The following is a 24,417-nucleotide window of genomic DNA, read 5'->3' on the forward strand; positions in this document are numbered from 1 at the left end:
GCCCGGCCCCAGTTCCGCAGAGGTGCCGAGGGCCTGGGGCAACCACAGACGGTGGCTGTCGTTTCTGCAGGTGTGCCAGGTCAGTGCCCAGCAGCCTGTCCAGACAGAACTGCTCATGCGGTACCACCAGCTGCAGTCCAGACTGGCCACTCTCAAGATTGAGAACGAGGAGGTGAGTGAGCCCACTACCCCGTGAGGGATTTCGTTACAAAGGCCCGGCTGCTCGGGGGCTGTCCACTCTTGCCTTGGAAGATGTGAGAAGTCAGGGTTTATCTGTAAGATGCACAACCATTAAAACCATACCCGCCAAGAATCTTTAATGGCAGGGGAATGCTTGTGCGTGCATGCTCAGTCACGTCCGACTCTTTTGCGACCCCTTGGACTGTAGCCCTCCAGGCTCCTCTGTCCATGGGATTTCCCAGGCAAGAATACTAGAGTAGCTTGCCATTTCCTTCTCCAGAGGATCTTCCTGACCCAGGGATCCAACCCCTGTCTCTCAAGTCTCCTATATTGGCATGCAAATTCTTTACCACTGAACCACCTGGGAAGCCCAGGAAATGCTTACAAGATGTTAAAGGAAAGCAAAGAGGAAGTAGCATTCTGTGTTCAGTACTGTTCTAACCAGGGTATACTAAAGTCTGTGTACATATTTCTGAGTGTATTCACAGGAGTAGGAAGAAGACTGGAAGGAAATACTTTGAAATGCTGGTAGTGGTTTTGTCTGGGTTACAGGAATATAGGTGATATCTGTTTTCTTCTTTGTGCTTTTCTCTCTTTTCTGCAATGAGTTTATGTTATTTTTTTATCATCAGAAATAAGAGTAGGTATTTTGAATCACACAGCAAAACAACCCAGGGCACACTAAATGTGTCACAGATTCTGAGCTCCATGGAGTTTCTGTCTCACTGTGGCCAGCACACCTCCCTGCAGCTGGTGGCTCAGGGCTCCCACCAGGTGGGCACAAGTGGAAGCACCAGCTGGGAACTCCGTTCTGATGTGCACTGATGCGGCCAACTGGAGACCTCCTATTCTAGCCCGGGTGCCCCCATGCAGGGAGGATGTCACCCAACTGGAGGACACCAGGACATGGGGGTGTCACCCAAGATTGTGGGCAGGTCCATCTGTGAGGAGTGCAGTCAGAGCTGAGACGGAGAGTCATGGTCCCTGTCTTCAGACCTCGAGGGGGCTGTCTTGTACAGAGAGGGCAGGTTGCTTTGTGTCTTGAAAGAGGATGGAACCAGGACAGATGTGAACCAGAGTGTAGGTCAGGATGAACAAATCCTGGGGAGGTTACAGACAAACTATGAATTTGTTTCCCCAACCTGAGAAGAGAGAGGATATGGACAGAGTGTTTTCTTCCTTTCCTTATGCCCTGTGTCTTCCCCCACAGCATCTTAAATTGTCTACATGGAACAGCATGTGGTATATGTGTATAATAATGGCAATGGAATTTAGGTTGGAAGTCAGGACCACAGAAAGGAGGGTGAAGCACATGTTCCTCTGGGTAGGCTGTTCACGGCTGGGGAAACACTTAATTTTGAGCCTGGGCTTCTGTGAGGCTGTGTTGGAAAGAACTGAGTCACTCGGTTATTCATTCAACAAATCGTTGTTCAGCACATGCTTGTGCTCATCTCAGTCGCTTCAGTCATGCAGCCCCAGGGACTGCAGCCCGCCAGGCGCCCCTGTCCATGGGATTCTCCTGGCGGGAATACTGGAGTGGGTTGCCATGCCCTTCTCCAGGGGATCTTCCCGACCCGGGGATTGAACTCATGCCTGCCTGCGTCTCCTGCTTTGCAGGCGGATTCTTTACCCACTGAGCCACCTGCGAAGCCCGATTCAGCACGTACTCTAAATGTTGTGTCCAGTGCCGAGTTAAGTGAATGAATGGGACAGTGTAGAGTACCTTCTCTCATGGAGTTTATATTCTGGTGAGAAAAGGCAGGTGAGAATTGAAATACAAAAGCAAGCAAACAGTAAACTGAGGACATGAAATATCAGCCAGTAAGTTAAGAATGCAGTTGTGGCCAGGAGGCGACTTTTAAGTCAAGATCTGAGTGCCAAGAGAGGCTCTGAGTGGCAATCATTGTGCAGTGAGTGTGGATGCAGGCTCTCCCAGGACTGTGTTTGAAACCACCCTCCATTCAGGTTCGAGTCCGCCCTTTAGGTACCGTTCACTGAAGGGCTGTGGGGAGGCTGGGGCCTGTGTGTGAAGCCTCTGGGGGTCCCGCTTGGTTCTGGGAGAGGAGTCGGGCATGGAGGACCGAGCATACCGTACGTGTCACGGGCTGTCTTCCTCGAGCTCTCTTTTCTCAGTCAGGCTTGTGTGGGCTCAGCGGCCGACAGTATGAGAGTCTGTCCACTGAGAATGGAGCTCCCTGTATCCAGACTGTCTTCTCCCTGCTCGGGATGAAGAGAAGAGGGAGTGCTTCCAGGGTCGTCCCTCCTCAGGGCCCTGCCCCCCAGGAGGAACTTCTCTGGGGCTGTGTAACCACAGACAGACACAGACCTCAAAACCTGAGTCCCTTGCTGGTCACAGTGTTCTCCAAGGTTCTCAGTGCCAGAAGTAGACCCGTGACATGACTGAGCTTAGGTGACCTGGCTTCTCCCCTCAACCAGTGCCAGCCCTATTTTCCACATCACCATTAACAGAAGTGAGCACCTTTGTCCAGCCCACCTCTGGGGGCTTTACATGGAAGAAATAAGGGAATGATTGGGAAAGGACTTTGAGGTGTCCAGACATTCTGAGACTAATGGACTTTTGTTGACATACGGTGTTTCTCTAGGTTAGAAAAACTCTGGATGCCACCATGCAGACCTTGCAGGACATGCTGACTGTGGAGGACTTTGACGTCTCTGACGCCTTCCAACACAGCCGGTCCACGGAGTCTGTGAAGTCGGCCGCCTCCGAGACCTACATGAGCAAGATCAACATTGCCAAGAGGAGAGCCAACCAGCAGGAGACAGAAATGTTCTATTTTACGGTAAGTGGCATCCTGACTGAGAACCTGCTGTCTGCAGCCCTGCTCGCAGTGACTTTTGGGGAGCAGCCCAAATTAATGGCAGCCAGAGGAACTGCATGGGTCAGTTAGACCTACAGTTCCTCCAACATGCTCTTCAGAATGTGTCTGTCTTGGCTTTGTGAAGTGCAGAAAGTGAGCTAACCAGTGGGTATCATCAGCCTTGATCTTGGATTGACAGTTATTGCAACTTTCCTGTTCTAGAAACAACGCAGAGAGGGTTGTGCTCAGTAGGGTGAGAGGAAAAGGGCTGACAGAGCCAGATGCACATCCCAAGTAACAACCCCCAAGTTAAGTGTATGGTTGTCATGTCAAGTTGTGTCAAATTTGGGCCTGGACTCTGCAAACAATGCCCTGGGTGATTTTTGCAAATAGCTGGTGAGTTGCCAGCCCTTCATGTAAAATCCCAAATTACTTATATTCCATTTAGCCAGGGAGGGACAGGGATGAGAGGCATTGGGGCTTTGGTTCAATGGGTGTTTAGAGAATATGCAATGTTGGGTTGGAGAGGATCTTCCATCTGACACTGGACCCTATTCCACCCTGTTCCTGCCCCAGAGTCATGCAGATTGTGCTTGAACAGCCCCAGATTAAAAGCTCCCTCCCTCCCCAAACAACTGTTTTGTTTGGCTTGTGGCTGGCTATGGACATTATAATGTTTTCCCGCATCTCTGTTATCTTCAAAAAGCTTCCTCACGAGGATTTCTGGTCATTGATCTTAATTCTGTTCTCTGGGGCAACCCAGAGAGAGGCTAATTCTACTTGACAGTCTGGCAAGGTTGCAAGGAGCTGGGCTTTTATTTCTCTAGGCTAAACACATCTACTTGTTTTAATCTGGCCTCTTAAGCTTTTGTTTTGCGTGGCCTCAGCATCGACTCTTTCCTGACCACCTTCTGTTTGTCAGTGCTTCTTCTGAAAAGAGACTCCCAGCAGTGGAGTGACCAGCACAGAAGAAGGCTAAACTTTCCCCTCCCTCCACATTAGGGGCTATTCTTCTCTTTTCATACATCCTAAGATTACATTCTATTTTTTTTTTTTTTAAAGCTAGTGTCAGGTAAATCTCTATTCTCAGCATACCGCCATAAACCGTCCTCCTATGGGATGTGTAGGTGATGCCTTAGGTGGATTGTACGTTTATTACCAGGTTGATTTCCACTTGATGGATTCAGTTCATGGCTCCAACTGTCACAAGCCTTATCCAGGTGCTCATCACAGGTGCTGTCTCTTCAGACCTCGTGTCTAGAGATTCAGTAAGTGTGGCTTCTGTACCTTAAAGTTTATCAGTTAGAACAAACAAACAAACAAGAAAGGAATTGCTAGGCCAAGGCCAAGGCCAAAGACAGAGTTGTTCAAAACATGCCATTAGGCTGAAATTAATTCATTAATTAGCAGTGTCAGATTGTGTTCATCTAACCAGTACCAAACCCACCCAGTTTTAACATCCAGCTCTGTTTCTTGCTCATCAAATATCTGTTTTAAGCCAGTGGTTGACGCATACTCCATTTCCTTGATCAGTTTTGTGGCTTTCAAGAAAGAAAGCAAAGTGAGACTTAGTGAATGAGTCCATGCCAAATTCGGGGGTTCACCACTCCCACTGGGGGCATAAGTGTTTGTAGAGAATTTATAGGTTACAAAGATAAGGGAGGAAAATGGATGGGCATTAAGTCACTTTGGCAGCAGAGTCGAAGATGAGAGTTCAGCCTGCTTGAAATGAAAAGACAGCATCCATTATGGAGGTCGTGGATATTGTACTTTGATTTGAATATTCAAGTTGTCAACCTGATTGGCTAGTGCATCTCATGATTTGATGCTGTGACATTATTTAGGTATTTTTAAGGATGTAACACTCCTTTTAAAGCAAACATCAGTATGAATCGATGGTATTTTTTTCTTCACGCATGAAGCCTAGGTGAAGCATAGAAGCAGTAGTCAGGGACCCAGAGCCCCAGGCTGTGATTTACACTAACCAGTGAGTCACCCACCAAAGCATGAGTTACAAGTTTGGGATTAGAGCTCCACCTGCTTGGGGCACTGAGGCAGGATGAGAGAACACTTACTTACACCTCAGTTCCAGCTTTCATGGTGAATTCTTGAACACAGGATAAAATCAGAGGGCGATATTACTGGAAGCATCCAGAGAACCTCTCGGTGAGTAACTATCAAATGGAAGTGTGTTTTTGAATTTTGTCAGAAACTTCTTGAAAGCACAAGTTCCCAGACTGCTACCCTCCCTGAGATGGCACCCTGGAAATGTGAGGACACCTGGGCCTCTGTGGTGTCCTCCCAGGGTTAGACTCACAGGAGTCCAGAGCAGGAATCTGCCTGTGGACACTCTCCCCAGCTGGTGCCTGCACCACACTGGAAGAAGCACCATGAGTCTCCTCACTTTACCCCGAGGAAGGCATGAGGCCCAGAAATGTTCAGAAATTTGATCAAGATCACACACGAAGTGGCCACCACTCTAAGCGGTTTCTCCCTCTGCCTAGAATGAGAACAGCGATGCTTCTGTCATTTATCATCTGAGATTGCAGTGAGGACCAAATATACCTGTTGGAAAACCATCTACAGATGCAGTGGGGATGACTTAACAACCACAAGACAAGGCCCTAGGAGCAAGAAAGACCAAGGCCAAGAATAAAGAATGCCCAACCTCCAGAAACCCGCCGGGGGGTGGGGGGTAGGGTTCACCAAGCTCAGGCTTCTCCAGGCACATGTGGGCCTTCACCCCAGACCTGTCTTCTGCGGGCAGAGTGATGCTCCATGTGTCCTGAGCTGCCAAGGCTCACCTCTCTGCTCCTCTGTGCTCCATCTGAGCCTCCTGGCTGAGGCATAGAATGGATTTTTGGTGAGAAAGTAGCTGGCAGATTTGGGGCAATCACATCCATCCCTGTGCTTTCCCCCTCAGGGCCTTGGTAATTGCATTCCCCTCTGCTGAGACCCCCTCCCCCTGTGCACCCCCGTGACCCCTTCCTCACCTCCTTCAGGCCGGGGCTGAAATGGCAGCTTTGCAGTGAGGTCTGCTCCCACTCCCAGATCCCATTCCTGCCTCGTTTCCATCCCTAGCGTTCACCACCATTGACCTATTGTATATTTTACTTACATTTTTGTTAGCTCATTGTCTTGCTCCTACTCTGCTATGTCAGTGCCGCCAGGTCAGGGGTTCAGCTGAATTTCTCGGCACCTACTACATGTCAGGCGCAGCTGTAAGCACCAGGGATCCAGAAGGGAACTGGTGTGGACCAGGCCAATAGTGCCTCTTGGCCCAGCAGAGAGGGCTCCCAGCCTGTGATTGGGTGACGTGGGGCGAGGGGGGCCAAGGGAAGCTGGTACCTGTGTGGAGGCGTGGCTGAGGCCGTGCTAAACTGGGGGCAGGTAAATGTGTTTCTGTTCTGGGTGCCTTGTTCCCTGGACTGCACCCGAGTGCACTGTGTTTGGCCAGGCCCCTGAACTGGAGGCAGCCTGGATCCCAGGAACTTTGGGCAAATTACTTCTTGTGTGAGCCTCACCTTTCTCATCTGTAAAAAAGAAGAAAATCATATCCCCGAAGTGCAGTTTGGGTTATTTTAATGGGAATGTCTCCAGAGGCCTGCAGTGCCCTTCCTCCTTCAGTTCTCAGCCAGATGAAAGAAGACGTGTTCTGAGGCTCCTCTCTGACAGATCCGATAACACGCTCTTGCCTCGGCTGCATGCCCTTGGCCCAGAAGCACAGAGGAACTTTGATCGCTAAAAAAGCCCTCTGCCCCAGCTCCTGCCATCCTCACGTGACAAAAGCCCCTTTTACTTTGCCCATCCCCCACCTCTGCCAGCTTTCTTTATGTTCCGAAACTGACCTGAAATGTTTCATAGGACTGGACAGCCACGCTCGGCAGAGGGGGGGACCTGATGGAACTGATGTGGAGACCCCTCCCTGCTTCACCCATGCCTGGGGCCTTGAGGGTGGCTTCCCACCCCGAGATCTGTTACAGAGGCAGAGATGCCAGGACTTGGCCCTGCAATCTGTAACGTCCTTGTGCCTGTGTCTTACAGAAATTTAAAGAGTATGTGAACGGCAGTAACCTCATCACTAAGCTGCAAGCCAAGCATGACTTACTCAAGCAGACTTTGGGCGAAGGTGAGTTGAGCGGTGGGGGTGAGCACTGGAGGGTCCTCCCCACTGGGTCTTGTGTGGCCCCTTGAGCTGTTACAGATGGAGATCCCAGGCACTTGGTAGAATGAGGCCTGGGACTGGGGCCACCTACTGGGACAAGCGAGCTGGGGAAACAGACTGGTACAGATGTTGAGGGGGTGTGTAGTTTGGTTGCCGAAACTATGGGGCCAACACAAGTCTGAGTTTAAGTTGTGGGGAAGAGTCCCAGAAAAAGTGATAATGGGTCCCCAATAGGTTAAGGGTGGGATCCAGGGCACAGGGCTCTGGACTGATGCTTTTTTAGCAGATTCTGTTTGCCAGGAATACTATTGGAATGCCGGGCCAGGATTCTAGGTCCAAGAAGAATTCACACATGTAAGGCAGAGTGTGGTCCTTGAGGGACCTGGGCGCTAGAATTAAAACTCCCGAAAAGCTTCCAACAATTGTTGGAATAAAGTCCCATCTGTTTCAGTGGCACATGAGGCCTGAAATCATTTGACCTCCATGTGCTACCCTAACCTCATCTACTTCTCCTCCACTCTCCTACTGCACTCCAGCTGCACTGAGCTCCCTCCTGCACTTCAGAGCTTGTCCAGCTTATTCCTGCCTCAGGGGCTTTACATCTGTTGTTCCTGCTGCCTGAAATGCCCCCTACCCCATATCTTTGTGTGGTTGGCTCAGCACGGATATCACTTCCTCAGTGAGACTCTGCTGTCCCAGCCTCAGGGGATCACCACCTCTGTCCCAACACTCTCTCTGTCTGATTTTCTTCATCTTGGTTGTCATCATGTGAATTCAACCTCTTTATCATCCGTTCACCTGCTTATTGTCATTGATCACACCTCCACACCCGATAGCATTATATCTCCAACCAGGGTAGGAACTTCCTTGCTTGTTTTGTCCTCTGCTTTATCTGTAGTGCCTAGGACAGTGCCTGGCTCATGGTAGGCACTCAATTAATAGTCACTGAACGAATGTTGAATGGAAAGATCACCAGAACAAGAACTAGAAACCATTCAAGATCAAGGATGTTTCAACTGACAAAAAAGGAACACCCTAAGAATTGAAAATTATATTTTATTAGGTGGAAAAAACTGAGGCCTTAAGCCCAGGATGCAGTATCTTAGATAACTCTGAGAGGCTGTTCTGTAGAGGCAAAGTGAGAAATGAGGCAAAGTGAGGAACCAGGACATTTAGGAGTTTTGCAACAAAGACAAGGTAGTCGGAACACCAAAGGATTGGTGTTGATCAAAGAAAACCTGACATCGTAAGTTAAGGAATTTGGGCTCTTCTATTTATGGGAAGGTGCAAGAGTCTGGGCTCACTGAAATCACTCCTTTGATGTGTGCCTCAGCTCTCTGGGGCCAGCATCCTGTGTTTTCTCATCCTGGTGTCCTCAGGGTGCACCACTGCAGGGAGCCAGGGCTGGTGGCGGCAGCGTCTGATGATTCAGTGGTGGACATAGTGTTTCCATCCTGAGTTCCCTTGGGGCTGTCTGTCACAGTTGGCTGTAGTGGTTGATGGGCGCAACATCCTCTCTGATATAGTAGGTGGCATTTTTAGTGCGCAGGTGGTTTAGAGCAAGTCCAGGTGGCCCTGGAGCTTGGTATGAGGCTTAACTTTGAGCAGAGGAGCTGACCTGGGGCTTCTGAAGCTGTTAGGCCACATTCAGAATAGACCTGTGTTCTGTTTGGAGAGGGCTGTTGGCTGAAGGATGTGCTCGACTGGCATGGGGTCTGGGAAATATGGGGCCAATATCAGAGACATGAAGGGACTTCCCAAGGTGTCAGTGCCATTAGATCCTGAGATGGCAGCTTGAAGCAGTTTAGAGATGTCCCAGGATTCTGGGGAATGAGCGTGACAGGACAAGAGCTGTGCTGGGCTTTGGGCTGGTGGGCACTGCTGCTGGGGTTTGCCATCCACGGTACACCCTCACCCTTCACTGGCTTGCTCTCTTCTCCCTGTGTGTGCACATTCTAGTGGCTGTGTCTGAGCCACACAAGTCCTGTTCACTCAGCAGCTATCCAGGGAGCTGCCAGGCTCTGCAGGTGCTTGGCATGCGTGAGCCCCATGCCTTAGAGGAACCGGTGAGAAATGAAACCATTTCCAGCCCCAGGTCATTTGCAGTCTAGCTGGGAGACAACTCGTGAATTCATTAAAAAATTAAATAGTGATAACATTGTCACACAGAAATACTGAATAAATTGCCAGGTGAACAATTCAGGCTCTGAGGACTGTGAGTCCCAGGAGGGAGGTTTCACGTGGGCCCAAGAGACCAGGAAAGGCTTCTAGGAAGATGAATAACTAGGGCTTGAAGGAATAGCCAGGACTTTGAAACTAATACCAGTGGAATTTTTTTCAATCAACTTTATTGACATATAATGGAAATCCCATAAGATGCACCCATTTTGTGTGTAGACATCAGTTTTGACAAACACATACACCCAGGTATAACCAGCACTCAAAAGCTCCAGCCCCAAAGCGACAACCCAAAAGTTCTCTTGTGCCTCTTTGCAGTCCACCTTCACCCCGCCCTCCATCTCCACTTGATTTTGCAGTCCTCCTTCACCCCGCCCTCCATCTCCACTTGAAACCACACTGACCTGATTTCTGTTGCCACAGACTAGATTTGTCTGCTCTAGCTGGTGACAGTTGGGAATCTTTTGGGGATGATAGAAACGTTCTGTTTCTTGATTTGGGTGGAGGTTAGACATGGGTGTTTATATTTGACAGAACTCATTGATTGAGGGGAAGAGGGGGGAAGAGTCAGTTGCAATGAGCTTTTTCTTCATTCCCTGCCCCCGCCCCCACCCCTGGCAACCCTTATATTCTGCCCATCCTGACATTTCAGCATTGGACCAGGAGAATGGGGCCATGGGGGACTGTGGATAACACAGAGGGAACCAAAACAGTGAGAATGGAGGGAACGGGACGAGACAGAAAGGCCTAGAGAGCAGCTTGGATGAGTGTGTGATGGAGCAGCTTTCACAGCTTGTAGGATCGGTTTTTCTGGTCTTGGGATTGGGCGCTGAGGGGTGTTTCTCATGAGCCATTTAACAGAAGGCAGGTCCACGTGAGTTGCTGACTACTTGTGTTGTTGAAATCAGACACCCTGGATTTAGAAAACAAGATGTTCTTTTAAAAAATAAGATCCCAGATGAGAAAGTGTTTCTCTCGAGCTTCCCTGTGAGTGCTACCAGATGCAAGCTTTTATTGCTGCCCCTGCCTGAGTGGCCTTAATGAAATAATAATAATAATTAGTTTTGGTTGGTATGACTCCTGACCCATTTGGTCTTCCAAGTGTGTTTAGACTTCAGCTGCGTCCTGCTGAAGTCCTTCTCCTGAGTTTTGAGCTGAAGAGCAACAAAAAACAGGAAATGCAACTTGAGAAGTACAATGGCAGCTAAAAAAGAGCCATCTAGAAAAGTTTCCATAGTCCTGTTTTCTCATAAGCCAGCAGTGAGTAAAGTCCACTGTGGTGCTTTTGATATCTGGCACAGGTCTTGTTGACTGGTCAGTTCTGGGGAAGTTTTTTCTTATTTTGATAAACTTTTTATTTTAGAGTAGTTTTATATGTATAGTAAAGTTGCAAAGACAGTACAGTTTCCATATATTCTACATCCAACTTCCCCTATTATTAACATCTTCATTTAACATGAATGTGGTATATTTGTCACAATTAATATATACTGATAAATTATTATTAACTAAAGTTAATGAATTACTGAAAAAACTGAAGCTGAGACCAAATCTTCGGTCTTTTTTGTATTTCCCCTGCACGGTAAGGATATATGTGGATTCCTAGGGCATTGAGGCGGAGAAGGCAATGGCACCCCACTCCAGTACTCTTGCCTGGAAAATCCCATGGACGGAGGAACCTGGTGGGCTGCAGTCCATGGGGTCGCTAAGAGTCGGACACGACTAAGCGACCTCACTTTCACTTCTCAATTTCATGCATTGGAAAAGGAAATGGCAACCCACTCCAGTGTTCTTGCCTGGAGAATCCCAGGGGCAGCGGAGCCTGGTGGGCTGCCATCTATGGGGTCGCACAGAGTCGGACACACTGAAGCAACTTAGCAGCAGCAGCAGCAGCAGGGCATTGAGGGACAGGGAAGAATTTGTACTGATTTAGTTTGATAAAGCTCAGAACCTTCTAATTTACTGAGAGTCATCAGATGAGTCCTCTCTACCTGGATGTGTTAACTCTTCCGTTCAGTAGAAAGTTCTTGTGAGAGCGGGGCTAGGGCAGAGTGACACCTGCATCAGTGGCCTTTTTCTGTCATCTGAGAGCTGTCTTGTATTGGGAGGAATAATCTGGTTGTTTGAAAACAGGTAAGAAATATGGGGCCTAGTGAAATATTTTGGCTAGAAAAGATACAAGGTTTTTTTCAAAAAATGAAATGAAATGGCATGTCTAGTGCCTCAGTTTCTCTCAAGTACTCTTTTGACAGCATGCCTCAGAGAAACCACAAGCTGGAGGAAAGTCTAGGTCTTTTGGGTTACCCTCACTTAGAGGCGAATTTTTGAACATAATTAACCCCGGCATACAAGTCAAAATGCTTCTAGGTGCCCTGCAAATTGGCCTTCCTTGTTACAAATGTCACTGCCACATCCTGGAAACAAGAGCGCACACCCTTATGTGCCTTTGGCTGTTGCTACGTCATTTTATTGGCCAGAGAATTCTTAGTTTACCACCTCTGAGCCTTAGATTTCTGACCTTTTATATTGCTCTGGGTAATCAGTAAGTTCCAGGGTTTACACCTAAGATACAGTGGTTTTTCAATTTACTCTAGCTGCTCAAGGGTAGATGGTGCGTTGTCTATAAAAAGGAATGAGACATAACCTTTTCAGGCCAAGATTTAATGTCCATTACGGAGCAAAATGTCCACCAGGACCAGACAGTCTGACCTTCTGGAAAATGATTGAGCCACCAACAATAAAGAATATTTTCACAATCCCAGGAGGTCTCAGATAGTAAAGGGCATAGCATTTTTTATTTCTGTTAGAAGTTGAAACACCATATTTCAAAAGATGTTAGTAGAGTGGTTCTTGAGAGCTGGAATGTGAGTCAAAGCTGAAGGAGAATCGATTCCATTTGTTGCCAGAGCAAAGTCTGTATTGAGTGTGTTCTGACATTCTACTTCTGGGACCCAGACCCTTTGACTCCTACCTATCCCTTTCTTCCCTCCTGGCCCCTATTTGTCCATTCGTCTGTCCATCCATCCATCAAAAGCAGAGACTCTGTGCTTGGCTAGGACTGGGGGTACAGTATATATAAGACAGACAAGGTTCCTGCCCTCCTGGGGGAAGAGAGACCTCAAACAGGAAGCAAACCATTAAGTAAAGAATTATAACTATGGTAATTGTCCTTGAGTGGAAAATTTGGGCTGATATAGAGAATAGTTGTGTATAGGGTTGAGGAGCATGGGCACCTGCTTTAATGTAGGTGATCAGAGAGGTCTCTAAGGGGAGGGGACATTTAAGCTGAGACTTCTGAGGGGTGGGAATATGTCTGCCACATGAAAACCTGGGGAAAGAGTGATGGGGCGGAGGGAACAGCCTATGGGAAGGCAGGAAGGGATGAGGTGAGGTAGAACGAAGAGAAGAGCACTGTGCCTGGACCACAGTGAGTACACAGAGGAGTGCGCCAGTCCACGAAGAGGTGGAGCCAGAGCCTCTTCCTAGGGCCCCTCTGTCAGTCAGAGGTGCACAGTTAACTACATCCTGAAGGGAAATGACATGTTGTATCATCAACCCAGGCCACTGGCTGACCCTTTCCTAGGTGAGTTGCCATTAGCCCTCACTGGGGGTCTTAGGTCTACATGAAAATGTAATTCAAATTGGTGTCTGGCAGGAATTTGCCTCAGACCGCAGACACACAGTCAAATTACGTAGAGCAAATTTTCTTGTTTTACCTCACTTTTCTCCTTTCCTGCTTTGGCTTCAGTTCAACCATCTGCAGTAACTCTTGTAACTGCTTGTGGCTTTGGTCAGGAATTAAGGAATTGTGTGCTGACTTGCTCCAAGTTTTATTTTCAGACTTCTCTCACTGTCTTCCTCCCCTCATTTTCCTCCCCAGCTCCATTCAGCATTGTTTTCCATAGAGAAGCATAAATACTCAGTTCTTTCTTCTAGAAAGTCTCTTCATGTGAATACTGAATGCAATTCTAGAATCTAGAGCCATGTGGTCCAGTATGGTGGCCGCAAGTCATAAGTGACTATTGAACACTTGAATCGTGGCTAGCCTGAATTGAAATGTGCAAAATGAGCATCAGATTTCAAAGAGTTAGTACTATACACATATGTTTATATGTGTATATATAACTGAAATGGGCTTCGCAGGTGCCGCTAGTGGTAACCCGCCTGCCAATGCAGGAGACATAAGAGACTCGGGTTCGATCCCTGGGTGGGGACGATCCCCTGGAGGAGGGCATGGCAACACACTCCAGTATTCTTGCCTGGAGAATCCCCATGGACAGAGGAGCCTGGTGGGCTACAGTCCCTAGGTAGCACGAGTCGGACACAACTGAGGCGACTTAGCACGCATGCCTGCATATACCTATAACATCTTATTAATTTTTTATATTGACACATATTGAAATAACATTTTGACATAAGTTAAATAAAATATATCATTAAAATTAATCTCACCTATTTAGGAAATGGCAATCCACTCCAGGACTATTGCCTGCAAAATCCCATGGACAGAGGAGCCTGGTAGGCTACAGTCCATGGGGTTGCAAAGAGCCGGACACGAGTGAGCGACTTCACTATATATATATTTCTTTTTAAGTTTTGTAATGTGGCTACTAGAAATTGTGGCTTACATTTTATTTCCATGGGACAGCGCTGACTTAGAGGTTCTCTCTTATAGCACCACACAAAAGAATGAATTACTCAGTCATGCTATGGATGAACCTCAAAAGCCTAGTTATGTGAACAATAAGAAATAAAATATATGTGAACATGGCCCTACAAATAGGAGGCGCGGAGGATTTAATAAGACTCAGTTCTTCCCAGCAGACCACACCTTAGGCATAATTAGATTTCCCATTTCATAAATAATTAAGTTCAAGTGTGAGTTGTTTCATGTTTTTAGAAAAAGACGAATGTGCACTGTCAAAAGTAAAATAAACAAGCAAGCAAAAACAAAAACAAAACCAATTAAACATTAATGTACACTTTTCTTTCCAGGCGAGAGAGCGGAATGCGGTACAACCAGGTAAGAGCCGGGGATCCTGTTTCCTGCACCTGCCGCCTGAGGTGGGAAGTGGGAGGAGGCGGGAGGCGCAGGAAGGGCGAGGGAGCGGGCACGGTTCTGGAGCAGGAGCAGCACAGTCTTAGGGAGCAGCGCCTCACCAGTGTCCCCAAGGGGCCGTGACTGTGCTGAGAGGGGAGGCAAAGGCCTTTGGCTGCTCCGCTCATTCCAGCTTTAGACTATGACAGGAAGGGAGCCTTTCAGAGCTGCTCTGGAGGTGGGTGTGGTCCCTCGGCGGCGCTATCCATCAGGTGGGAAGAAGGGACCATAATATATATTGCAGAGTGGTTGAGGGCAACCAGAAGCCGGAGGCGATCGGGTTGCTGTCCACCTGTCTCCCCATCCATTCTATGAATGCTGAGCAAACTGCCGAGGAGGGTTGGTGGGGAGGTGCCGTGCCGGGCGGGACGCAGTAGCCAAAGCTCTGGGTTTGGCTGGAATCCCGCACAGGCACCGCCGGGCACACGCATGCGCATATTCACACTAGCGCGCACAGCGCCCGCCGCAGCCGCACTGGCTTCCGACTTCACTGCACTGGGATGGACTGGTGGCGGAGCCCCTCGCTCGGGAAGTAACAGTGGACAGCTTCGCTTTCTCTCCAGCTCGCTCACCATTACCCTCTGCGCTTTCCCCCCGAGCAGACCAGAGCCAGTGAACACTTTCACTCAGCAACGGATAGTTGAGGGTCTGGCTTCAGGACTGGACCTTTCCTTTACCTGCAGAGAATTTAGGTCCCTAAGCAGCCCCATCGCTGCCCTGGTACCTTAGAGCCCATCCATTTTCCCGTCCCCAATGTCTGTCCCGCCGTCCAACATGAATTTAGCCGGTGGCCTCAAGGCCTGCACTTTTCCATCATGTGATCGCTGAGGTCTGGTTTTTGCCTCATCCTGGGCCCAGTGACCCAGTGACATCCTTTCCCCACAAGTTCTTCCCAGTGGCTCAGAATCCTGGAAAGCTGTCCTATTTGGCAACAAGAAGGATGAACCCTCAACTCCCTCCTCATCTGGAAGGGAGTTGGCTGGGAAGAGGCTTGGAAAGCTCTGGGGTTTTCAGTTTACTGAGCCCAGGGTGGAGGAGACTAGGGACTCTCCAGAAGCTTAGTCTGTGCAGCTGTTCCTCTCGGACCTGGCAGTCTGGGAACACTGGGATGATTCGTGATGCCAGGGGAGGCCTTCCCAGCATGTGGGCCAGCAGATGTGCAGGCTTACTTTCTAAGAATCTTTTAGAAACAAATTCCTTTTAAAAAAATGAATTAATTAATTAAATTTATTTATGGCAAGTTTTGCCTTTTAAAAAAAATTATTTATTTATGGCAGGAGAGTGTTGTCCCTTAAAAAAATTTTTTTTAAAATTTATTTGTGGTGAGAGAGTGTTGTCATAGTCCCCAAACAACAGAAGCTACATTTTACACCAAAGTCTGCAAATAGTGCAACAGATGGGGGATGAACTGAGCCATCCCTCACTTCTTCCTAATTCCTAGAACTCATGCGGGAATAGTGGTTCCAGCAGATTGTAGGAGAGATCTGTCATCAAACCCTTGGCGAGGTCCCAGGGTGTTCCTTAGAGAAAAGTTGAGGGGTTTTGCTTTTTTAAAAAATAAAGTCCCCTGAGATGTTTTCTTCCACACCCTCATGGACCTAGGGCCTGGGAAATCCAAGCTAGGATTACAGACCTCCCACTTAGATATACTGCACTGCACTGTACTAAACTGTAAATCCAGATATCTGCACTTTGGCCCTTGGCCAAGGTCAAAGGCAACTCTCTTAGTAAACTAAAAGCTTCCTTTTACTTCTAAAAATCATTTTTAATGTATTATAGAGTGCATTGCTAACTTGGAAGTATTTTTGAAATTAATCTTAAATGCCCTGGGTGAGCTATTTCTATACTGTGGCCCTCTCTATCTCCCATAGTTACTTGTCAAAGGTCAGTGTCATTTTGGATGATTGGTTGAGCAGATATTCTCAACAAGCTGCCACTGGCCTTGTAAAGATAGACCAGTTTTGCATATGGGCTGCAACACGTTGTATTTTTTTCTCACACTTTAGAATGTTATCTTAGAATAGCCCCAATTCATAATAACCCTGTAATTAGCATCACCGCCTTAATGAACATGAATTTGAGCAAACTCCGGAAGACAGTGAAAGACAAGGAAGCCTGATGCAGTGTAGTCCATGGGGTATCAAAGAGTCAGAAACTATTTAGTGACTAAACAATAAAAAAAATTAGGCTGACCAGACGCAATAATGCACTTGAAAGTTGTATGGTAAATGGCTAAGCCAAATGTGAACATAACATTTGATTATGGTTTTTCAAACCATTGACTGGCTTCCCTAACCTAGAACTTGGTCCACGTCTGAATCAGTAGTGGATTCATTTGAGCTTTCTTGTCCACACAAATGCAACCCCATGCACACCCATGAGCAGCCTCCAAGAGCCTGACCACCATCCAACTATAATATTGCTGCCGTTTTGAATTTTGACTCCCACGTCTGTGAGGTTGTCTAGGAAAATCCCCATCCTTTTGGTCACAGAATAATTTTGAGGCCAAGTTCTGTGTTGCTAATGTGTGCTAATTTTCATCTTGGTTGAAAGGCAGAAAGGGGACATTGGTCTCTGGTTTCTCTTTCTTCCTCTCCGTGGCTTTCTCTGTTCCTGTTTTCCCTGCCTCTCTCTCTCTTTCTTTCCTTTTTGCTCTGCAACTGAGCAGCAGAAGAGATGGAAGGCTTAGGCTGCCCCACTTTCCTTGGCTGAGCTGCCCCTCTGCTCCCCACTTTGTGCCCCACCCAGCACTTCAGTAAGTCGGTATCAATTTGATGTCATGCGAAGTTGGGATAGCTACGTTTCCTTGTCAGAGATTCTGCTCCGTGCCCAGAGCACCACACTAAAGGAAGAAATCCTGATGTGATTCTAACAGTCCTTTGCTTTCTGGATTGGGCAGGAGAAATTTTATAACTCACAGGAAAAAAAAAAATCCTTAGGACTTAACTTTATGAAATAAATTTTAAAGGCACCCTAGACTTTTTCTGGTATTGGTATCCAGCACCTGCATTGAGTCTCTACTCTTGTTGACCATGAGCGTTTAATAGATAATTTAATGCTACTGCTGGGTGTTCTGTGGTAAAACCCATTTCCTCATGTCCATACTCACACCAGAACCTGGAATAGGAAGAGCTGAATTCTATTCCTGTGACCTTGGGCAAGTTTCTTAATCTCTCAGTGGCTCATTTGCCGTATGTTTAAAGTAGGTTTAATAGTTCTTGCCTACTTCTCAGGGTTGTTGTGAGGATATCGTGCAGTGTGAGATAATGAAATGATCAGACAACGTTCAAAAACAGAAACCCAAATCACCATGGAAACAAGGTGGCTCAGCTGCTACCCTCCAGTTATTAAACATAAAACCTATGGCCCCCTGTTACATTTCTGGCACTCTCTTTGGCATATATAAATTCAAAAGCAGATCTAGCATAAGAAATACTCACTCTCACGTGCCCTTATCCTCAAAAAAATAAGTAACTTGCGAAAAAGAAATGACATGGACTTAGCTAACCAAATTGACATAGATCCAAGATGGGCTCAAAATAACCTTGCCTGTTGTTTCTTTTCGAAGTTTTGGTCTGTGCTGTTATTTTTGGTTCCAATGTTTGGGTGGCATGAGATTTGGATTCTACTGTGTCTTTGCCCATGCATGTCCTGGAGCTAGCAGTATTTGCTCAGTATTCAGACACCAAGAGGAAGCTGATCTGAGTTCCCTTGATGGTGGGGCTGCTGAAGCAGACAGGCGAACAAGGCCAGTGAGCAAGGCAGCATGAGTCTCATCCCTTGATGGGCTCCACAGCACGTATGATTTCTTGCCCATTCACAGAAATCAATCAGGATGTGGGGGGCCCATGTCTCTGTTCATCACACATGGATATTATCTGTGTCAGGCTGGGTCCCCCCTCGGTACCTCCCAAATTGTGAGCTCAGCCAGTTGAAAGTGAACTGTGTCTCTTGGTTAGGGGTCTTCCCCCTAACCTTTGAAAGTCCTTTGACCTAGAACACTGGCATCATTGAGTCAGGCCAACTTGGGTGGTGAAAGGTGAGCAAATAAGCCAACACAGGCATATGCATGTGAGCAACTCTGGAGACCGGTTCAGTGTTTGTGGCTGTTTCACTGTTGCTGGAGAACTGTGGTGTGATCGCCCCTCCCTGTGTCCGAGATGGAGCGAGCACAGGGAATGGAGATCCTAAAGTCAAGCAAGACACTTTCAACCCGACCCACCCCCACCCCCGCCCCCTTGCCAGTTCTCTGCTGGCAAGGGTTAATGGAATGGATGAGTTTGAGCTGGATATGGGAAAGTGTCCTAAGGCTCCATGACTGACCCAATGGGAAAAATCTTGGGCTTAGAGCCAAAGAGGCTGAGTTTGGGGTCTAGTGCTGCCACTTCCCCACTCTAGAGCTCCAGCTTAGGCCTCTGTAAAATGGGGCCACACATGCAGGGTTAAGCTGATATTAAGTATGACAGTGGATTTGAAAACACTAACTGAAAGTGTACTTGACTAAAGGACAGGAGATAGTCCTCCCCCTGGGTCCCTGAGGGCCCCCGAAGAAGCTGCAGCCTCCCTCCTGGCATCAGTTTCTTCATCTCTAAAACTAGAATAATAACTGCCCAGCTCTTAGATCAATGGAATAAAGATTAGTCAAGTGCATTTGAAATGCTTAGCAGCATTAGGAAGATCAGTGCCCCGGTACATCGGGAGCTGAGACTCGGTGATGTATTTAAGCCAAAACAATGAAAATTAACCCTTCTAATCATCTTTGAAAGTCTCTTGCTTTCTTCAGCTACAGGTTACATCTCACTCCTGACTCCCCCTCCATCTGGTTAGCTTTGCAGGATGGCAGCCTCTGAGTGGAGTTTCAGTGGTTTCCCGGACACGTGCTGTACCCCCCATAATGTAGAATGCATTTGTGTTACATGAGTCTTGGTCCTGCCTCACGTTGTGGATCAGTTAAGACACCCTTGAACATCCAGAGGCCTTCAGATGGAGCATTGGGCACCAGTGCACTGGGGGTTCAGGCCTTCCATTTGCATTTTGTGTTCTCCTTCAGTCGTGGGTTACAGTAGCATCTTCCCCCATTGTATGTTTACCTTGGTTGCTCTCTTGATTTCTTTTGTTCCGTTTTCCCCTAGGCCCCCCTGTCTTCCCCCTAAACCACAGAAAATGAGGAGACCTAGGCCTCTCTCAGTGTGTAGCCATAAACTATTTAACGGCTGTATGGAAACGTTCATTAAGGTACTTGCTGGGGAGCCACAGAGTCCGCGAACGTGCCCAATGTGATGGCAGCCTCCCTCCACCTCCTACCCCGGCCAGCAGCCCTGCCCCAGCCTACTGACAGACTGGCATCTGACCAACCGAAACTTTCCATCCGGGCCCTTGGCCAGGCCGTGTAGCTGGCTGGTCCTCCTGGTGGCCTGCTTGTAGCTTCAGAGGCACTTTTGTCTCTGGCCAGTGGCTTCTAAGAGCGCCTCCCCTTGCTTCTCAGCCCTGGCTGAGTTAGGGGTGGGAAGGGCTGTCAGCCCTGCTCCCCTGCTTGAGGAACTGCAGTCCTGACCAGGCTGAGGGACAGTTAGAGAAACCCCCTCACCTCCCGCCACACACGCATCTCCCAGGAGCAGACTGGTTGGAAGCAACACAAAGGAAAACCCTGCTTTGTATAACAGTGTATTTTTATACAAGTTTTTTTTTTTTTTCCTAAAAGTTGAGAATAGACCAACAAAGGAAACACATACAATTTGTGTGAGAGACAACCCTTCCACCTTGTTTTGCTTCTTGTGAGGCAGTTTGGGAGAAGGGAAAAGAGATGAAGTAGCTCCTTTAGAATTCCAGGTTAACCCTTTACACCTTAAACTGAAAAGGAAGGTTTTCACTTCAGTGAGTTTCTCTGTTCTTGCTTCTCGGCTGCAAAGGGTGCAGGATCAAGCTGTCCCAGATAGAACAGCTCAAGGCAAGTTAAGACAGTGATGGAGTTGGAAAGGGTAGCAGGTGGGAAATATCCTCAGGGAAGGGCAGATGCACTCTGAACGTTACTTAGGGGAGCAAGAGGAAGGTCCCTACCAGTTACTGGAAGCCTGTCACCATCTAACAAAGACACTCACTGCAGAAAATAAGACTCATGTCAGTCGGGAGAAAAGGCCCTGAAGGCTCCCAGGCCCTGCCTGAGACACGTTTGGAGTGCTGGAGGCTGCCTCTGCTCCAGCTCTCTCTCCTCCATCCCCAGACAGGACGTTTACAGGACTTACTGGGCAGGGAGGGCCGGCCTCAGGTGTGGGAGGGGGTGTGGGTGGGATCAGCCTGGGTACCAGGGCTGTCTCTGCCTGTGAACTGAGTTCTGGGAAAGGGAAGGGGGCACAGGAGGGCCCCAGCTGGGGGTGCCCAAGGGGTGGGAAACAGCAGCGGCTGCTCTCAGATGCCTCAAAGGAGGAAGGCCTGGAGGACCCCAAAAGGCAGGGTGCTGCTGCTGGGTGCAGCAGGAAAGGGGCACTGTTGGGAGGTGACCCCAAGTGAGCAGTTTGCCACCCAGAAGGTCATGGGAAGAGAGGCTTGTGTCAAGAGCCCTTCCTTCATCCTCCGTCCTTGCTCCTACAAGACTTCCTTCTCAAAAAATCACACTCCAGAGCTGAGGGGAGACTGAGGCCCATTTGCTACTCTCTGCCCACGAGGACCTTATTGTGTCATGCAGTAGGTTTTTGACACAGAAGCTGAACGTGGAGAATGACTCAAGATGAGAGCTTGGTGACTGATCGGTACAGAAATAAGTTCTGTGAGCACTCTAGACCAGGAAGAGCCGTGAACACCGGAGCAGAGGCAGCATTGAAGGAGGTGTCAGCAGAGGGGAGGATGGATGGAGGAGCTGCTGGGAGAAGGAAGAGAATGAGAGGAACCTCAGAGACACGGACATGTTTTGGAATACGCTTAGTGTTTTGAAAACAGGCGATCTGTCAGGACGCCTGGAAGGCGCTCTCACCTGATTGCATTTGAAAGCAAAGGTGTTTTGTTTGGTGAAACAATTTCTGAATGGAGAACTCCTACATAAAATGTGTGACAATCAAGTCATCTGACTTTATTCCCCTGACAATCACAACACCCACGGGGGTGTTTGCCCCTTGGAGGAAGTCAGTCCTTCTGCATCTATAGGCTTTGCTGCACCTGGTCAGTCTCCTGCAAGCCTGCAACAAGTGTCTTTGTCAGCGGTGCCAAAACCTTGTCTTTGAATGCACAGTCTTTTGGAATGAGAAGTGTCATTCAGAGTCCAGCTTTGCAGCCACCGGAGCCACAGAATGGCAAGAGGTATAGGCTGCATTGGGCGCCAGGAGACTGGCTCTGAAAAGAGCCCCCAGAGAGGGACACCGTAGAGAGCTGGGCAGTAGCACGTCCCTGGAATAAGAGCACAGCTTCCTCAGGGGATAGTTTGACTGAAACAAAGTTTGTTTGTTAAGCAATTGCATTTCTTTGTAGTCACATGCGCTTGTACCACATATTATCAGTGCAGTTCAACCAGCTCTTCTGTGCGTCCTCTCTGAGCTCAGTTTGGGGACAGAGTATCTCAAGGATGGTTAACTCTCAGAAAATGAAAAGGCAGTGTGATGCACTCAGTCCTCCAACCTTTATGAACGGAATTAAATTTCCTCTTATGATTCTCATGCTATCTGAAAGAAGATTCAGCATGAACTAAGAATCCCCATCTCTGAAATGCCAAACTTCTGAAACTTGTCAGTAAAATAACATCATGGAAATGCCATGGTTATGAGGGTTTAGAGGGACAAGGGGACTTCCCTGGTGGCTCAGACAGTAAAGAATCTGCCTGCAATGCAGGAGACCCAGGTTCAATCCCTGGGTCAGGAAGATCCCCTGGAAAAGGGAATGGCTACCCACTCCAGTTATTCTTCCTGGAGAATTCCACGGACAGAGGAGCCTGGTGGGCTACAGTCCATAGAGGGTCACACAGAGTCGAACACAATTGAAGCAATTGAACATGCACACACGTGAGTGTGTGACGAGGATCAGATAAGTAGCTCTGCCTGGTGCAGAGTAAGCGCCAGGGGAGCGTCAGCTGCGAGTGCTGCCTGGGCTTTCTGGAGGGTGCCCATGGTCCCCATCTGACCATCTGTCACTGCTGTCCTAGGTTCAGGTGGGCTTAGCCAACGTAGGAAGACCCTAGCAGCTGAGATGCCAGGGGCTGGATGGGTGACACCAGGGAGGAGGCTCACATCCTCCTGATTCTCAGTCAGGGAGGTGGCCTCCACCAGGAGCTGAATGAGACACAGTACGCACCCCAGAGCCTGACCTGCTGCCTGTACAGGAAGAAAGAGGAAGGTAGTTCTCCCCTACAAATGGGCGGTTTGAGTGAAAGCAAAGGCTCTGGTTCTGCCTGCAAAATCACCAAGATGTTCTGACCATATGGCCCTCCCTCACTCCAGGTTTTGTCAGTTCTGGGTTCCCTGAGGGCTTTTCAGTGCCAGGGTGAGGGTCCTCGGGCAGAAGGAGATCAAAGTTGAGCGCATACCTGGGACCTGCTGCCTCAGCTGTTTGGTAGGAAAGCATGGTCCGCCATGTGAAGTTGGAACCGGGCAGCTTGCCCTTGGGTTCTATCCAGAGGGCCCCTGCGAAATACAGTCTTAGTTAACTAGGAGCTAAGATCGAGGTTCCCTGAGCTGACTGGAGGGACAGTCCCAGCAGATACCCGAGAGGGTGTGTCCCTCCTTTCTGTGGGCAGCTGGGCTCACCTTAAGGGGTCTTAGGTGGGCTCTCATTGCTGGTGAATAAACAGCCCCTGTGTTGAGGAGAAGGTAGACTTGAGGTTAGGAAAGTGTTTAGTGCTCACTGTTCCTGCACTTTGACAAGGACTGAAAGAGGCCTCTTTGCCCTCTGGTGTCCAAAGCAGCCACCCTGGAAGGCTGGCGGGGCAGGTCCCTAGCTCCTGAGCCTCGTAGGCTGCCTGCCATCGCCCTGGCCCTTCACTGGCTGCCATTGCATTTCGGCGTTCCCGGACTCTGAAGGATCTGCTTACTCTAACTGATCTTACTCCTGCATAATCTCTTCTTTTTCTCCTGCTCTGCTGCCTGTTTATTTTTTGTTATCAGAGGAAGAAGAAATGCTCGAACCAGGAACCAGGTATTTACTGGAAAGGTCCGTTAGCCCCATTCAACTGGATGGAAACTGTCTTTAGTCCTGACTTGTAGCACAGGGCCCGCCTTGCCTGTTGCCAATGAGTCCACTTTATTATCCTCTCTGTGACTCTAGTTAAGAGTTAAGGTGTTCTAGTTAAGAATTCCCAGGTGGGGTGTGGAAGAGCCACAAAACCATCCGATTTCATGTTTTTTTCCCCTGTCCCTTTTACGTGAGCATACCAGTACATGTGCCTTCTGCTTCCTCACCTTCTGAGGAGGCTAGTATTTAATTTGGCCCATTTTAAAAAAGAGGGTTTTTTTTGGTTTGTTTTTTGTTTTTAAGATTGTATGCTCTGTAAGTTGCCTAAAATAGCAGAAGGGTCAACCAATGATGGAATCAAAGGAAAATGATCCCTTACCCAGCTCTCTGTGGCCTTGGGCCAGCCTAGGGAAATGTCATTGAACTTGACATTGACACCCCAGATACATGTGTTTAGAGCTGCATCTTAGTCAACCTTTCTGACTAAGGTGACCACTCAGTGGTCAGTGGCTGACAATAATTTTTTCTAGAAGTTTTCCTTGTAACATGTGTACTGTTAAACCAAGTTATCTGTCTGGATGTTTAGGTTGTTACATCATGAATAGAGCTGGTCTTCCCTTCTCAGAGCTCACAAGGACCCCTGGGGCCGGCCTTGCTTCTGCCAGCCCTTCTTCATGCCAGCAGCAGGTCCTGGCAGCAGGTCCTACAGTCCTAGGCAGAGTCCTTGCTCCTTCCCTGAATGCTGGGAGAATGGAGTTGAGTTGGGACTGAGGGGAGTGGGAGGCAGAGAAGTCTTGGAGAGCAGACTCTAGCTCCCTCCATGCAGA

At 48.3% G+C, this 24,417-nt stretch overlaps 1 protein-coding gene across 4 annotated transcripts in view; it reads left to right on the forward strand.

Annotated features, from left to right (window-relative positions):
- The window catches only part of SRGAP3 (SLIT-ROBO Rho GTPase activating protein 3), a 247,345-nt gene that overhangs the window by 184,793 nt on the left and 38,135 nt on the right, over window positions 1-24,417 (forward strand). For 2 of the 4 annotated variants that reach the window (XM_018038363.1, XM_018038366.1), the window contains exons 8-12: window positions 71-172; window positions 2,784-2,981; window positions 7,044-7,128; window positions 14,338-14,365; window positions 19,573-19,675. In XM_018038363.1, the coding sequence (XP_017893852.1) occupies window positions 71-172; window positions 2,784-2,981; window positions 7,044-7,128; window positions 14,338-14,365; window positions 19,573-19,675 (516 nt within the window). Of the gene's footprint in view, window positions 1-70; window positions 173-2,783; window positions 2,982-7,043; window positions 7,129-14,337; window positions 14,366-19,572; window positions 19,676-23,523; window positions 23,570-24,417 lie in introns of all 4 variants that reach the window. The other 2 variants (XM_018038364.1, XM_018038365.1) reach the window with 2 other exon arrangements.

This window comes from Capra hircus, chromosome 22 (genome assembly GCF_001704415.2).
Source record: "Capra hircus breed San Clemente chromosome 22, ASM170441v1, whole genome shotgun sequence".
In the NCBI taxonomy this organism is placed as follows: Eukaryota; Metazoa; Chordata; class Mammalia; order Artiodactyla; family Bovidae; genus Capra; species Capra hircus.